This window comes from Enhydra lutris, unplaced genomic scaffold (assembly GCF_002288905.1).
Source record: "Enhydra lutris kenyoni isolate GAN:26980312 unplaced genomic scaffold, ASM228890v2 scaffoldscaffold2, whole genome shotgun sequence".
NCBI classification, from domain to species: Eukaryota; Metazoa; Chordata; class Mammalia; order Carnivora; family Mustelidae; genus Enhydra; species Enhydra lutris.
The window spans coordinates 51,688,536-51,705,447 of NW_019154086.1; the positions used below are offsets into that span (position 1 = coordinate 51,688,536).

General features: G+C 39.3%; 1 protein-coding gene across 2 annotated transcripts in view; it reads left to right on the top strand.

Annotated features, from left to right (window-relative positions):
- Nucleotides 1–3,331: 3,331 nt before the first annotated feature.
- The window catches only part of LOC111147017 (limbic system-associated membrane protein), a 651,145-nt gene continuing 637,564 nt past the window's right edge, over nucleotides 3,332–16,912 (top strand). For both annotated transcript variants that reach the window (XM_022502866.1, XM_022502874.1), the window contains exon 1: nucleotides 3,332–3,716. In XM_022502866.1, coding sequence (XP_022358574.1) covers nucleotides 3,562–3,716 — 155 coding nt within the window. In that variant the 5' untranslated portion in view covers nucleotides 3,332–3,561. The remainder of the gene's footprint in view (nucleotides 3,717–16,912) is intronic.

Consider the following 16,912-nt stretch of genomic DNA (forward strand, 5'->3'; position numbering starts at 1 on the left):
AATGTTGTCTTCTTAGTTAGGTTAGGCACGTCTATTCCATTTCTTTTTTTTTTTTCCTAAAAATTTTATTTATTTATTTGACAGAGAGAGTGAGCACAGGCAGACAAAATGGCAGGCAGAGGCAGAGGGAGAAGCAGGCTCCCTGCTGAGCAAGGAGCCGGATGTGGGACTCAATCCCAGGAAGTTGGGATCATGATCTGAGCCCAAGGCAGCTGCTTAACCAACTGAGCTACCCAGGCATCCCCGTCTATTCCATTACTGATTACAATCCTGATTAACTTAATATATTCTTTTCTCAGAACGATTATAGTGACAAACTCCAGAGTTGATTGATTTGTTATGAATCCCACATTCCTGTTACTTTGGTGTGAATTATTTTCAACCCCAGTATGTTAATCTTTATGGTTAATGTTAATCCTACTGGTAATTTGAGATTACTTGTATAAACATTAGTCAGCAACCCTTATACAGCATCTCCAGCAAATCATATGCTACCATCCCACCGTGCTTCCTTCCTGCCCTGGAAAAAACCTCTTCATTTCTTCATTCAAAGTGTAGCCCAATGATACAAGAGGATACTGATGTTCTAGTTCCCATGTGGAGAGAGGGGTGTCTGGCCTCATCAATGGAAATAGATTTTCTAATGGCCCCAGTCCTTCAGGTCTTTATTTTCTTCCTCCTGACACTGGAGAAATACCACTCACGCAAAGAAGAGGTTCTATCTAAGACTATCCTTCATCTCTAAAAGATCAGAAGAAGTCCACTGGGGATTGTAAAGCCCATTGGTGGGGGTGGGTGGTCTTTTCCCTGCAATCTCTGCATAGAGTTATGTAATCCAAGCATCTCCCTTTGGCACTTGAAGTTCATTTTTCCATTGGTACTGGGAACCACAGGATTATGGGTTTTGACTTAATCATTTTTGTGACAAAAAAAATCCATTTTAAACAGCTGAGTTACAGATTAGGGGTGGAACATCCCTGGTTTATTATCTGGGCACTGCTTATCAGCACCCACACAGTGCAAAACACTTGAAAAACACAAATTTTTCCTTACTTTCCTCACATAATCTATAAGAGTACACCTACCTTTTACATTGAAAAAGTTCAGCGGATAAATTCTCTGAATTCTGGCAGGACAAGATAGGTGTCAAAACCGTAAATGTCTCTTTAGGGCTTGTACTCTGATGGGACTTGTTAAGAATTCCTAAACAGGGGGCGCCTGGGTGGCTCAGTGGGTTAGGCCGCTGCCTTCGGCTCAGGTCGTGATCTCAGGGTCCTGGGATCGAGTCCCGCATTGGGCTCTCTGCTCAGCGAAGAGCCTGCTTCCCTCTCTCTCTCTCTCTGCCTGCCTCTCTGCCTACTTGTGAACTGTCCCTGTCAAATAAATAAATTAAAAAAAAATAAAAAAAAATTAAAAAAAAATAAAAAAAAAATTAAAAAAAAAAGAATTCCTAAACAGGGGCACCTGGGTGGCTCAGTGGGTTAAAGCCTCTGCCTTCGGCTCAGGTCATGATCCCAGGGAACCTGCTTCCTCATCTCTCTCTGCCTGCCTCTCTGCCTACTTGTGATCTCCGTCTGTCAAATAAATAAATAAAATCTTAAAAAAAAAAAAAAGAATTCCTAAAATACTCTCTCTCCCACCCTGTGCCCTTGGCTAAATCATTTGTGTAACTAAGAGGGGTGGACATAATATATGTGCATATTTACTTATATATACTTGAAGATTTAGGGGAAGTTGTCTAAGACCTGGAAATACTTGTTGCCTCCAAACAGGAAACAATGTTGCCCAAAGACAGGAGTAGGAAAGAGATCTACAATTCGCTCTGCACCATTCTGTACCACTTCATTTTTGCATCATGTCCATGCCTTAACTATTCAAATAAACAAAATTTAAAAAGAAAAAAAAAAGTCCTTGACTGGTCTACCCCTATCTTTTATCCTCAGCATCAGTAGTGAGGGAGATATCTAACAGTGTGGGGCTGTCACATGAGTGACTAACAGTGTTAGCCCCTTTGGTTCTTATCACTTGGCTTGACTCCTGGAGTAGAATGACAAATGACGGTAACCTGTCTTCCATTCGCGCGCAGGAGTGCTGTATGTAGACTAAATGTGGTCCTATAAGTGACAAGCGTTCTGATATACGAATCTCTTCCTTACATATGAATATTTTTTGAGAAAAACGTGCCAGTAGCAACTTAGGTAGGAACAGCAACATGACATTTATACAGTAATCCTTAGTACCATTCCTCACATGTGGGACTGAGTGAGGGGTTCCTGGAGAGTGAGGTTGATTTAGGGATTGGGGATCAGCTGCTGAGGCGGGCACTTGGAAAAAACAAACCAGGCATTCACACTCCAGACCACTCAATACCAGCATTGTCTCCAATCCATCTTTCATAAGGGGGCTCCAAGAGGGGGAGGGGTTAAAGGAAGGAGAGAAAAGAAACCTTTTAATCCTGTAAAAGAAAGTGCAGGAGAGAGGAAAGAATGAACAGAAGGTGAGTGTGAAAAGCCCATGGCCAGGACTATTTAGTTTCTAAATCAACTTTGCCTTTTAATCTGAGCCTTCCCTGTCAAGTTTCTCCTCCGTTTTACATGCCCTATCCCATCTTTGGGCACTGGTGCCCCTCCACTCCCCGTGTTTTCTTATCCTTCTCTGGTTCATTCCCTTCATCTCTCCCAGTTCGCCTTCTCCATGCCTTCTCTCCTTCCTGGCTCCTTTTCCTTTTTTCTCTCCCTTTTGCCCCCCATCCTTTCCCACACTCTTTCTCCCGTGCTTTTACAGCCTGAGTCCTTCTCCTTCTCCCCTTTCTCTTGCACAGTACATCCAAGCTCCATTCCCTCTTCTTAAGGAAATCAGCCAGGCCTCAGATGGAGCTGTTGTCCTGACAACCTAAAGGCGCATCGGGCTTTCACTGAGGCTGGCTGCTGCTGAAGGGGGCAGTTGTGCAAAGCGAGGGGCTAGGCCGGAGGGAGGGCGGAGGGGATGACGTGGAGGGGCTGTTGAAATCCGCGGGGGGGGGGGGGGGGGGGGGAGGGGGGGGGGGGGGCGGGGGGGAGAAACAGGAAAGGGAGGGGGGTAGAGACTCTGGGCTGCTGCCGCGGCTGTGTGGGTTTCTTTACACTCCCTGGCAGGCTGGGTGCCGGCTCCCTCGCCTGCCTGCCCGCCCGCCTGGGAAAGTGGGTTAGGGAGGGAAGGAGCTCAGCTCAGACACTGGCAAAGGAGCATCCAGCCACAGACCGGAGAACAACACCTTCCTTTTGCAGCTTTCTCTTCATCTTTTCTAGAGGGTTTTATATTTGCACTCTCTCCTTTCAAATTGGGTTCCTTTGACTTTCCCCCCACCTCTGCTTGGGTTTTTATGCGGGCTTTGTTAAGTCTTAGAGGGAAGAGAGACTGAGCCCCGGAAAGAGAGGCAAAGTGGAAAGGAGCACAAACTGGCAAAGCCCGTTCTGCCTTGGCTGTTGATGAAAGCCCTGTGTTTGTAAAGCCCTCTCGGCGTGAGCAGCACGCACACACCCTCCAGAGTACACCGCGGACCTGCACCTCGGCGTGGCCACCATGGTCGGCAGAGTTCAGCCTGATCGGAAACAGTTGCCGCTAGTCCTACTGAGATTGCTCTGCCTTTTTCCCACAGGACTGCCTGTTCGCAGCGTGGATTTTAACCGAGGCACGGACAACATCACCGTGAGGCAGGGGGACACAGCCATCCTCAGGTAGGGCTTTGGGGCAACTTTTCTGCTGTGCGCGAGTGTGTGTGTGTGTGTGTGTGTGTGTGTGTGTGTGTGTGTGTGATCTTCAACTCCAGATTCTGATGCTGCAGGCGTGTGTGTGTGTGTGTGTGTGTGTGTGCGCGCGTTTGTGTGTGTTGTGCATGCACACGCGCCTTTTACTGAGTGGCCCAGGTGTCTGCCAACAAATTTGAAGAGAATTCTGTTTCCCGTCAAGGACCAGCAACGTTGGTTAAATGTTATTTGGTTTCTTAGGACCTTGTTTCTCTTACCAAGAAAGCCTAACTTCACCTATGGTATTAGTGACATTTGGGCAGTATTCTTGCTTTGGTAATTTCCGATGCTTTGCACTCAAGAGTTTTGTTGGGGTTCTTTAATAGGGAAAGAAGAGTTGTTGAATTATGGCTCTCAGAGAGTGGTACACAGTACGGCATTCTCTATGCTGTGTGTGTGAGAGAGAGAGAGAGAGAGGGAATATATGCACGTCAAGGCTCTCGCCCTGCCCCAGCAGTAGTTCGGACTGGCGACTTTCTGTAAGGATCATCTAGTTGACATCGAGGGCAATAAATCAATCTTAGAACTTTGGTTGGTTACTGAGCCTTTTCTGGAATGTGGATAGACATCAACACATGAAAGTATGGAAGAAAAAGAAAAGGAACTTGCCAAATTGCTGATATTTAAGAATAGGAATATTAAGCGCAAAGGTTAGGCAAGAATTAACCTGGTGCAAAATGGGTATTTCAAATTGATTATTCACCTTAAAGTCCCATCTCTGTGTGGCTCTGCCAAACTCTGAAATAAAATTTGGGATTGAAATCTGGACAGGGAGAGTCCCAGTCCTTGGGAGTTTGACCCCTCTAAGGGACAGTGAACTGCAGAAACTCAGATGGAACCTAGCTGTAATTCCATTTCTAAAAAAAAGCTTCAAGCTTCTTTTCCTGTGTTTCTCTTTTCTCTTCCCCTCCTCCACCCACTGCACATAACCCTAGTCTTTTTTTCCCAGCTTTCTTAAATTTCTATCAGATACCAAAAAAAAAAAAAAAAAGAATGAAAAAAAATTTTTCCTTGGAGATCCTTTAAAATCTCATTTTGTCCAAATAAAATGACCCAGTGTCAGTCTGTCCATACAGTTAATATTGCTTGTTGCGGCAATAAAAAACAGTAGACTACAGAAAGTAAACCTCTAATCTGTGTGCGAGGAGCTGATAGTGCATAAACCCTGGGGCATCAGGGAGCAGTTCTCTAGCAGAGCTGCCTACAGCAGCAAAGTTTTCTTTCCTTTCCTCAGAAATAAATTTGGTTGGCTGTCACAGTGTCCTGCTTTGGGATCTCTAGCCTTGTTAGAGAGGAATGTGTACGTGTTGTGTGTTGTGTTGTGTGTGTGTTGCTGCAGATTGTAAAAACTAAGAAAATCCTACTGTGTAAGTGCTCTTTTCTTCGTTTCCTGAGCATTGAGTGATTATGAATCCCAAAGATCCTACTATCCAAAGCAGATTTTCCCTACCAGCTTTCCAGCCCTGTAAACCTGCATGTGTGATTTATCCACATGGAGTAATAAGATTTATAGAGTAATTTATCTGTTTGCAAAGGGATTTGGATATGATGCAGAAAATGTTTTTTGCAAACACATAAGCATGCCATCTCAACTGCTAACATTCAGACTCCCTAACATCATTAACCCTTACTAGTGAGGCACTCTATATAAATTTATGCTCTCCCCAGGAAGACTTGTTTTTGCGGATTATGAGACTGAATATAGGGAAAGCGAATACCTGGATGTGTAAGTTTTTATTTAAATGTCCATGAACTTTGTAAGTCAGCATCACCTGTATCTTAAGTTGTAGCTGTCAAAGGGTTAGATAAACATCTAAATGTTTATTCAGAGGAAAAAGAATATTCTTATACTTTCATATCGCATATGCATAGAAGTCTGTGTCTATGAGAGGTGTCTTATTCTATAAATATCTACATATGATATAGATGTGCTTTCAAGTGTCTCTGGCTTAAAAGAAATGGAGTTTTTAAGCATTACACTTTAGTAGACATTATGGTGTGGAAATGGAGGGAGTGAGAAGTGAGAATAAATATAGAAGCAGTTATTCACTGGGAAAGAGAAGCTAGACAAACAGAGCATGCAGAGAAGTCACCTGTGAGAGTCCATTGCTTTTCCAGACCTCACCTAATGTGCCCTCTTTTAAATTTCCTCTGCCTCGAACAAGGCTTTTATTTCTGGGTTGGTGGAGCTCTATCAGAAGTAACTATGGAGAGAGTTCCTTTTGTTTTCTTTGCTGACCTTCTTCTCAATCTCTTTAACTGAGCCCAGTAAGCTTTGTGGGTCAGTTTCCCGGGGAAGAATGGTTTTCTTGCTTTCTGTTTACAAGTCTAGCCTGGGAAATACTTGCTTCTACTTTATTTGTGACATTTTACTGAGAGCATGAGCTTCCAGGGGAGGAGAGGAAGGAGAACTTGATTCATTGGAAGTCACAGTAGACGTTTGGCACTGAGAAAGTGAAATGGCAAGGAGAAAAAATAAAAATTCTCTCAGTGAATCTGTGGCCCTGAATAATCTGAAATGTTAAAAGGAGACAAGGAAGGTTTGTAGTTCTGGTGGTCCAGTGACAGGAGTTTGGCTGACCATCCCCAAAACATTTACCTTTACTGCCTTACTCCCATGAAAAGAAAAGTATATATTTTTTGGAACTGATGCTCAATTTTGTATAATTATGATAGGAGATGAATTCTAGTCTTGGGTCTTACTTTGTAATTTCTGTCTTTTGGGGGAAAAAACAACAACAACAAAAGACTATGGAGTGAAGGTAGCAGAACTAAATGGAAAGAAAAATACTCTCATATATCCCAACCTCACCCTGTTGTTTCCCAGCCAAGAATCTAGATATCCAGAGGTTTTTTTTTTTTTAGATCCTTTAAGAGCTAAAGGAAACCACACACCATATTCTATGTCAGGGCACAGAATCAAAGTACCATCCGTAGACCAGTGGCAACAGCGGCACATGGGTTTCTTCCTAGATACTGAACCAGAATATTTGCATGCAGAGTAAAGTACAAGACATACCCACAGGACTTGTCTTATGGGAGTGTCTCAGGTGTTTTTCTGAACAGAGCACACCTGCCACACTGCCACCCCAACAAGTGTAGGAATTCATCAATTACTGGACACATTTCTAGACTGATTTTTCTAACTTTCTACCCTTGCACACAGGCTCACAAAGAGGTTCACCTCCTGGTTATTCTTGGCAGGTTGAAATCATGTGGCTCCCTTGATAAGTCAAAGGAAAAATGGAAATAATGTTCTTATCTAGCCTTTAAAATTTCATTTTTAACAGTCCCACTGACTATATTTTTAGTATCAGTAGCATATGTCTAGAAAGATAATTATAAAATAATTGATCCTAACATATCTGCTCAAAGTTAACTTTGTAAAAATGACATATTTATGCATATTTGTACATGCTGTGTAAGTGCATATATGATAAAATGCAGAGGTTTCATACTATCATGAGTTTAAATATTTTAAATTTGAGGTGTTGGAATTTTATTTATTTCACAGTTCTGACCCTATTTGATGTTTGTAAGATACTATAATACTTTTTATGGTGGTAACATTTTTCCCGTTTAAATGTAAATGTACTTAATAGGAGTTAGGTATAAGAAATTAAATCTAAGTTCAACACAGCTAAGTTTTTAATTTTTCAAAATTCTGGGTCTTTATACTCTTGTTTTAACACTAGGGGAAAAAGAGGAAACAACACAAAAGATATGATTTTTGACAGTATAGTCTAAGAATTTTGTGCAAATTTCAAGGGAAAAATGGCTTCTCTTCTATAAGGCATCTGGAACGCCTACATTTACAAAGAAAGTGTCAACACTCAAACATACTTCTGACACAATATGTGATTTTTCTACCACTTGTAATTCACTATTTGAAAACAAACTTTGTGGGCATGGGTCTTTGGGGGAAGTTTGTGACAATTATGAAGGTTTCTTTTTCTTGTGGCTAAATCACTAATCAACGTTTAGTGGTTATTACTGATATTTAAGGACACTTCATTTCACATTAAATCCTTTATCAAATATATTTGATAAATGCTAGAGTATACCACACTATTCTCTTGTCTAGGAATATGGCATATTAATTACACTTTCTAACATTGATGTACCTGTGAATTGTATCATTTGTTGTTACTTATGGACAGAGGAACACAGCAGCCAAGTCTCATGTGACAAATGTAATTTGTGATCATTTGTGTTTTTATAAATATGAAACACATAAGTATGTATACACACACCCCACATATTAAGGTGATTTTTCTGTGCTAGGTCATCTGACTTTGAATGAATTATTTGTAGAACTGTGGAGTGAACAGCCAAAGGTGACTGACTTATCCACTAAATTAGCTGGTGAGGGTTAAACATTTGTGTTTCTTGAAGTTGGCTCTATATAATAGTACACTCAGGCAAAAAAAAAAAAAAAAGGATTAATGCATATTTTTCTGTGGTCTTTGAGAGCTCCAGGTACAAATGTCTGTAACTCATGTGATGGGAAGTTACCTAACTGTGTGCTGGTACCCCTTGCTGTTATCACTTAGACCTTAGAGAGTCCTTCTCTTCAGGCCATTACTTATGGCTTACAGCCATTTGCCCTACTTTCAGATGTCCAGCTTGTTAGTTTGTACGACTCAGAAGACCTAGACTCTAATTTTGGATCCATCCTTGTATGCTACATGACTTTGAACAAATCCCTTAAATATTTGAGCTTCAGTTTCATTTATAAAATGCTGAAACTGCCTATTTTAGTGACTCTAGTTACTGTACAGAGTTGTTTTAAGAAGCTCAGAAGAGATAAAGTAGGGAAGTTTGTTCAGTTGTAAACTGCTACACAAGCATAAAACTATTAGTCATTTTCCAACCACATTCAACCAATTGTTTGGACTTTAAGGAGCTCTTTTGCTTAGACCAGTGTTTCTCAAACTTGAAGGTGTATCAGCAGGTGTACCAGGGATGCCTGTTATAACACAGATCGCTTGGCTTCTACCTGCAGAGTTTTTGACTCCGTAGGTCTCTGGTAGGGTCTGAGGTTTGCACTTCTAACAAGTTCTTGACGATGCTAATGCTGCAGGACTGAGCCACACTTTGAGAACCACTGACTCTTGCTGCTACAATCGTGTTCTGCAGATGCGTATTTTAGGTATCACACAGCCGCTTTTTAAAATCTCAAATCTCAGGGTCTATCCCAGACCTAACATGTCAGAATCTGCATTTTTAACAAGATCCTCAAATAATTCACAAACATCTTAAAGTTGGAGAAGTGCTGCTTGAGATGGTTTACAACTATGGCTGCAAGTTACAGTTAGGCGGAGACCTTTCAAGAAATACTGAAGCCACATATTCTCTACTTTCAGAAATTCTTATTGAATTAGTTTGGGGTAGGGCCTGGCATAGGTATTTAAAAAAAAATGATTCTGATATGTATATAGAGTTGAGAACCACTGCTTTACCAGTTGAGGCATCTCTTTTACAAAACACCTTTGGGGCAGTGCTTAATGGATATGTAGTAAAAAATTAAAGTCATGTTGTATGGCTTGGGAAGTATGGCAGCAGCAAAGATGTACAAATTGAATTGGGAGAGAAGAATGAGACCCTCATAGATCCATTTCTACCACACGATCCCATAACTACAATGTCATGGAAAATGGAGTGACTTCATTTTAATATGGATCCAATTTACATAGTATCTATTGAAATAGCATTAAAACTTGGTTTTTAAAAGATTATTGCTTTGTGTTCTCACTTCCATTTATATTAGGCAAGACATGGAAACACTTCTACTATGTTTTTTTTTTTTTCAGGGCTATCTCTAGGAAAGAAAATAGATAATACTTAGGCAAGGAAAATATCTTCAGTGATAACTTATTCAAACAAACTTGTCACTTATGTTGCCATATATGCAAATATATGATTCACAATATGATAGCTACGTGTTTGTGGACTTCATCTCAGTTTTACGTGGTGATCAATGTTTAGCTGAAACTTAGGATCCAGTCTTTGTGTCATAGGTAAATACTGTCAAGGATCTAATAAGTTCAGAATGCTTAACAAGTACTCAGAAGACCTAGATCTAAATACCTGGAAATAATTCGATCTATTAAATAAGAATAACTGACAATTACTTGGCTTACTAGACAAGCTATTTTTATGATGATCAAATGACCTACTATGTATTATTGTTTTATAAAGTATAAAATGGCATAAAATAGAAGCTCTTATTAATAATCATGGTCATTATATTCATAGTAGGAAATAACCTTTAGAACATTAGGAAATTTGATAAAATGAGCTTTTCATTTTTATTTCTTTGGTTGAGGTTGGCCATTTGTTCTATATTTGTATCATTTCCGCCCCCCCTTTAAAGTCATTTAAAGTTACATGTATCCTAGAATATTAGTTGAGTTTCTTATCAGGAGTACAAGGTGAATGAACAATTTTTGGTAGTCACTTGAATCAAAACATAATCTCAAGTTAATGAGTGATTAACCTTCACAAAAGAAAACACATTCCTTCAGATTTTGTTAATTACTGTAGGATAAACTTGTGGAAATCTAGAGAAGGAAAGGCCTTGAAGATTAGGCAATCCACCATCTCATTTTATTTATTTATGTATTTATTTACTTACTTACTTACTTATTTGAGAGAGAGAGAGAGAAAGTGTGTGTGCAAGCCGGGGCAGGGAGGGAGACGATGGAGGGGGCTGAAGGAAAGGATAATGGAAGCAGACTCCCTGGCTGAGATCATGATCCGAGATGAGTACCACCTAAGCTCCCCCCACCATCTCATTTTAAAGTGATGTACCCGAGGGAGTGCCTGGGTGGCTCAGTTGGTTAAGTGTCTGCCTTCCCCTCAAGTAATGATCCTGTGTTGATCTTCCTGCTCAGTGGTGAGCCTGCTTCTCCCTCTCCCTCTGCCCCCCTCCCCAGCTTGTTGTCTCTCTCTCTCTCTCTCACATGCAGGCGTGTGCGCTCTCAAATAAGAAAAAATAATAAACTGAAGTAACCAAGAAGAGAAAAATTTAGTTGGTTTTCTAAAGGTTTGAGTGATTCGAACTAGAATTCATGCCTCCTTGTTCTTGTTCAGAGATTTTTATTCCACAGTAACACTGAAGTTCTCTTCCTGGTTTTCATGCTATCTCATGATGTGCTATTTAAAATTATGCCAAAAGTGTCTTTCCCCTTATTCTTTTCTTTCTCCCCTCCCCCCTCTGTCTTTCCGTTCTCCTCCACTTGCTTCCTCTGCTGTCTCTTCCTTTTTCTACCCTTCTCTCCCCTTCTTTCTCTCTCATCTCTCCTCCTCTACCCTGCTTTTCCTTTACTCTCTTCTCTCTCTCATCCCTGAAAATCAAAGCTGAGCCTTCCTGTGAATGATCCTCCTGCTAGTGCTGGTCATGGAGGAATTTTTCAGTAAATACTTTACCGTTTACATGGCAAATGTCATCTGTCTTAAAAACATAGGCTTACTTTCTTCACTTGCAACTTCCATCTTACGATATTTGCAAAGCCAGTCTTGTATTTGGCAGAACCTATATAACATTTTTTTACATTTGTTTTGTTTTGTTTTTCTCTTTGTTTCTGGTACTCTGCCTCTTACTCAGATTTCTTATCTGAGTTCTTAACTCTTTCCTCCAGTATTTGACTTGGGTTCCTCAAACCTACTACCTCCTTATTGTTACTTACGACTTTCTACCTGGTTAAGGCTCCTATTACTTGTCCCTCTTGGAGACACTGATCAGGATGATTGCATAGTGAGATCATGGTTCAAGGCTTGGTTTTCAGCCTGTAGCCCATCCTTTACATAACCTCCAGGGGTGCTCTACACATTGTAGTCATTGTAGATTATACTTAAAATCCTTTAAGAAAGGTAGAACTTATTTTCTATTTGTACACAATTTATTTTGGGCTAACAATGGGCTGATTGTGGTCAGTGGGAGGAACTGGACATTGAGATAGACCAGTCTCTTGGGATGGTGGAGGCACTGGATGCTAAGTTCCACTACAAATGCCTAGGGGGTTTCTTGTGTGTCATATAGAATGAAGTTTCATAAAGCTTTCTTAGCAGGTGAGCCAAGGGAGGTTCAACATGTTCCATGAATAGAACTCACAGTCAGCCCTATAGATAGGCAGGCAGATATCACAGGGAAGTATGTCAGCTCGTATAGAGATGTAGCCACAAGGCAGAAGCTCAGAACAGAAGGGAGTCTATGGGATAAGGGCTGGCTTACACATGTCCTCAGTAATAAGGGACTTAGACCCCAGACACACTACCAAGATAGCTACCTTGGTCGAGAGTACAAGCAAAGCTCTGTATCAAAGCTGTTGTAACCAAGGGGTAACATGAAGATAACTCTCAGAGCACCAAACTCGATCTTTTTAAAACTTGTTTGGGATCATAAAACCTGATCTAGTGAGGTGGGGAAAAGATAGAGCTAGAGGTCTGAAATGCGGTAAGAATTAACACTACTTGCTTTTCTTTGACTTAGGAAACTTTGCTAGATTACATCTTTATTCTACTTAATCCTTTCAGACCCCAGGTAGTTGGCAGAATCATGGACCTGACCTCATCTGACTATCCTGGGCCAATTGTTTTCCAGTATCAATCTGGAAATATCACCAAAGCCTTTAAAATCTTCTCATTATCTACAACATAAAGTCAAAGGTCCTCAGATTGGATAACTCTCCATGCCCTACTGCCTCATTGCATCTACTAATTCAGAACCATTTTCATTCTCTGTTCATGAGCACGTGAATGTGTGTACACACACACTTCTCTTACATTTGCTCATGAAACTCTCTCTACCCAGAACCTTCTCTTCCTCCCACCTTTCCACTCTTCCCAACCACACCTCTTTGCTAGGTTACCTTGTTGCTCCTTCCAGGCTAAGGCTGGTTTTGGTGATAGCTCATTCAGAAATCTTCTCTTATTCTCCCAGATTCAGCTAAATACTCTATTTTTATTGGTAATATCCTCTCTGTATATGTTTTTTTTCTCTCCTAGCTTTATTGAGGTATAATTGATAAAATTTTATGTATTTAAGCTGTACAGTGTGATAATTATGTATATATATACACACACATTATAAATTATTACCAAAATCAAGTTAATTAACGCATCCATCACTTTACTTAGCTACCTTTCTTTGTGTGTGATAAGAACTCCCAGGATCCACTCTCCATGCAAATTTCACATTACAACACAGCATTATGAACTATCATCACCATGATGTACATTAGATCTCTAGAATGTATTCATCTTATAACTGAAAGTCTACCCTTTGACCAGTATCTCACCATTTTCCCACCTTCCGGTCTCAGGCAACTACCATTCTATTCTCTGTTTTCATGAGTTAGCCCTTTTTTAGATTCCATTTATAATTGAGATTGTACAGTATTTGCCTTTATCTACCTTTTTTTTCACTTAGCAAAATACTCCCCAGGTTTATCCATGCTGTTGCAAAAAGATCTTAAAAATTTTTATAGCTAAGTAATACTCCATTGTGTGTGTGTGTGTGTGTGTGTGTGTGTGTGCATAGAGAGATAGATAGATATAGATGATATAGTTATAGATACATCTCGTGTTTTCTTTTTCTGTTTATTAATCCATGTATGTTTGGGTTATTTCCATATCTTGGCTGTTGTGAATAAGGCTGCAATGAACATGGGAGTACAAATACTTCTTTAGGACACTGATTTCCTTCAGATATATGCCCAGAAGTGGGATTGTTGGCTCTATGCATACCTCAACTTAGCATTTACTACATTTTAAGGGCACTCTTGTCTTGCTTCAAATGTATTATCAAAGACAAGTGTCTCATCTACCTTAATTTTCTACCCAAGAATTTAACTTAGTACCTGTAGGTGGTCAGATAAATATTTATTCACTGAATTAAACAAAGAGGGTGTAGTCATACTGTAAATCAAGCAGATCAGAAATTGGTTTATGAAAGAGGAGATAAATTTGAAGGAGACAGGGATGAAGCAAGTTACGTTAGTGAAAAAGTCAACCACTACTAGGGGAATTATAAATGTGTGGTCAAAGAAGGTTAAAAAGTAAAATGAGAGATGGATTATTTTCTGATCATTGGTTGAGGGGATAAGGTGTTTGTCTAGAAACACTCCCAACATTTTCCATTGCAGCTACTCTTTTTAAGCACAGCTTTTTCGAGCATGAGAAAGGCATACAAGGGCATTTTAGGGGAACCTAAAAGTTTAGTCACCAGTGCCTAAAGTATGCTCCATTCACTGATGGATGAGTTTCTGACAAAACTAGGAATCAGTCAGTGCTCCTGAAGTGAGTCATGTCCAGTGTCTTTAAAGAGCTCAGAATCCAGGGTAGTTTAAGAAAAGGAATATACCTCCTGGGAGCTGCTGAAGATTTCTCCCTCTCGAGGTGCCTGTGACCTTTCAGAGACTGAATTGAGCATTTGAGAGTTACTTATGGTTGGCAAGATTGTTGTGCAACTGGTATATTCACCTCATCTGTTCTACTTTCTTGTGAAATGAGACAAAGTACAGACCACTTGCACTCATTTGACTCAAAGTAATTATTCATACTGAACAATGATGCCAAGTTGGGTTTTGCAGTGTTGAGCTCTTTACTCACTCCTGGTGAAATTCAAACTTGAATGTACAGTGGACTTTTTAATAATCCCAAATTCTCTCTGTATGTTTTGCCATAATGCACAAGAGCATTATTTATGTGAGGTCAGAGGAAAAGCCTATAACTCTGAGGAAAATGAAAGCCAGCTTCCCATACAATAATGCCTTACTGTTTATTCCATTATAATTTTTTTGGTGATGCATTTCTATATTGAGTTTCTATATGTTGAAGTTATCAAAAGTTAATAATATCTTTTCTAAAATAGTGCTTTAGTCATGCTACTATTTGCCACACTTCTCTGCTAGGAGCAATGTAGACAAAAATGAGAGTCATGCAGTTCAACACTAAATCATGCATAGCCAAACGTATACATGTGAAGATATTGATTTGGAAAATTACTTGGTTTCCTAATTTCGAATTCTTGTGCTTCTTCAGTCATATTTCACTCTAGGACACTTATATCAGACCTGTTTATTTTATGGGGTTTGAGTCATATATGGTTGCCAGTTTGCGACTGATCTTTGTCTTGAGATGACTAAGATTGTTGTCATCTTATGCATGTTCATGATGTAAATAGAAGAGCAGATCTTAAGATCAGCATTTTATATTGCAGAATCATTAAGTTAGCAGATGAATTTTTCTTTGACTTTCTGACCTTTTTTCTTCTTTTTTTTAAAGCACTTAAAAAATATTTATTTATTTATTTATTTATTTTTTTTTTTATTTTAGAGAGAGAGGGAAAGAGAGAGTGTGTGTGAGCAGGGGAGGGGCAAAGGGAGAGGGAGAGAGAGACTCTCAAGCGGACTCCCCACTGAGCGCAGAGCCTAACTTGTGGCTTAATCTAATGACCCAAAGATCATGACCTAAGCTGAAGCCAAGAGTTGGATGTTCAACCCACTGAGCCACCCAGGGATCCTTTTTTTTTTTTTTTTAATCTTTTGTTACTCTAATATAATGAACTAATACTATCTAATATCATCAGCGCCTCAAGGAACTCTCTAATGTCGAGAGAATACCACTAGATCAGGTAAATTTCTAGATTGAACACCAAGGGATTTAGGCTTTATTTCCATAAAACCTTAACTGTAGAAAGTTGGGAATTAGCTTTTATTGTTTTAACTCCAAAATGGGAATAATTCCTACTTACCTCTTAAGCAAAGATTTTGGTCTGGTCTGACATTAAGTTTTTCAATATGATTGAGTTCATTAGAAGAAATGTGTGATGTAGTAAGTGGGATGGTGATATGCTCAAATAAAAAAAATAAACTGCGTTATCTTAAAATGTCATGGCATAGGAAACTTAAAAATATTTTTTCATTAATGCCTTAATATTTGTATAGAATAAGACAACTTAAAATCTAGTTCTTATAAAAATAAAAGCATGTATTTATACAGAATGTATTATGATGTGTAAACAAATTGTCATACTTAATTACATCATGTGGATTTTTTTGAACACAAGATTTTTTAAAAATTTAGTTTCTTTTGGGCGCCTGGGTGGCTCAGTGGGTTAAGCCACTGCCTTCGGCTCAGGTCATGATCTCAGGGTCCTGGGATCGAGTCCCGCATCGGGCTCTCTGCTCAGCCAGGAGCCTGCTTCCCCCTTCTCTCTGCCTGCCTCTCTGCCTACTTGTGATCTCTGTCAAATAAGTAAATAAAATCTTAAAAAAAAAATTTAGTTTCTTTTGCATATATTAATAATATATAAAAACAAAAGCATACATTTTTTATATGTACAATAAATTTACAAATATACAATATGAATCTGAATATTATTGTAAATTTGGGTCATAGTATTCTTTAATAGGAATCTAATTTAATTTGATGTACCAATGTGGAGAAGTTTACTGTAGAAAACTAAATTTTCTAAGTTATCAAGGATATTAATAGGTACAACATATAAGAAGCACCATATTATGTCTTTTTTTTTTTTTTTAAAGATTTTATTTATTTATTTATTTGACAGATGGAGATCACAAGTAGGCAGAGAGGCAGGCAGAGAGAGAGGGGAAGCAGGCCCCTCACTGAGCAGAGAGCCCGATGCGGGACTTGATCCCAGGACCCTGAGATTATGACCTGAGCCGAAGGCAGAGGCTTTAACCCACTGAACCACCCAGGCGCCCCCATATTATGTCTTTTTAATTTGTTTTGATTAATGTTTTATTTTTAATTGTTATGGAAGTGCGAAAATTACTTTGTAAGAGAAGTCAGACTTAATGTTTTTTTTTTCCCCCCAGACTTAATGTTTCTTGTTTCTGCTATGTCTTGGTTAATATACATAGTAGTCCCTAAGGAGTAACATTTCTTCTATTTGGATTATAGGATAGACACTAATGGTGTATTAGCTAAGTGAGAAATAACTTTCAAAAATGTAAAGTCAATTCCTCATATTTTTTATCTTGATTCTAGACTAAATTTACATTTTCTTTCATTCTAAGTCACCAAGAGATGTCATGATCTGTTAATAAGCATGCTTGTTGAAAATGAGATACTGGGGCCACCTAGGTGGCTCAGTG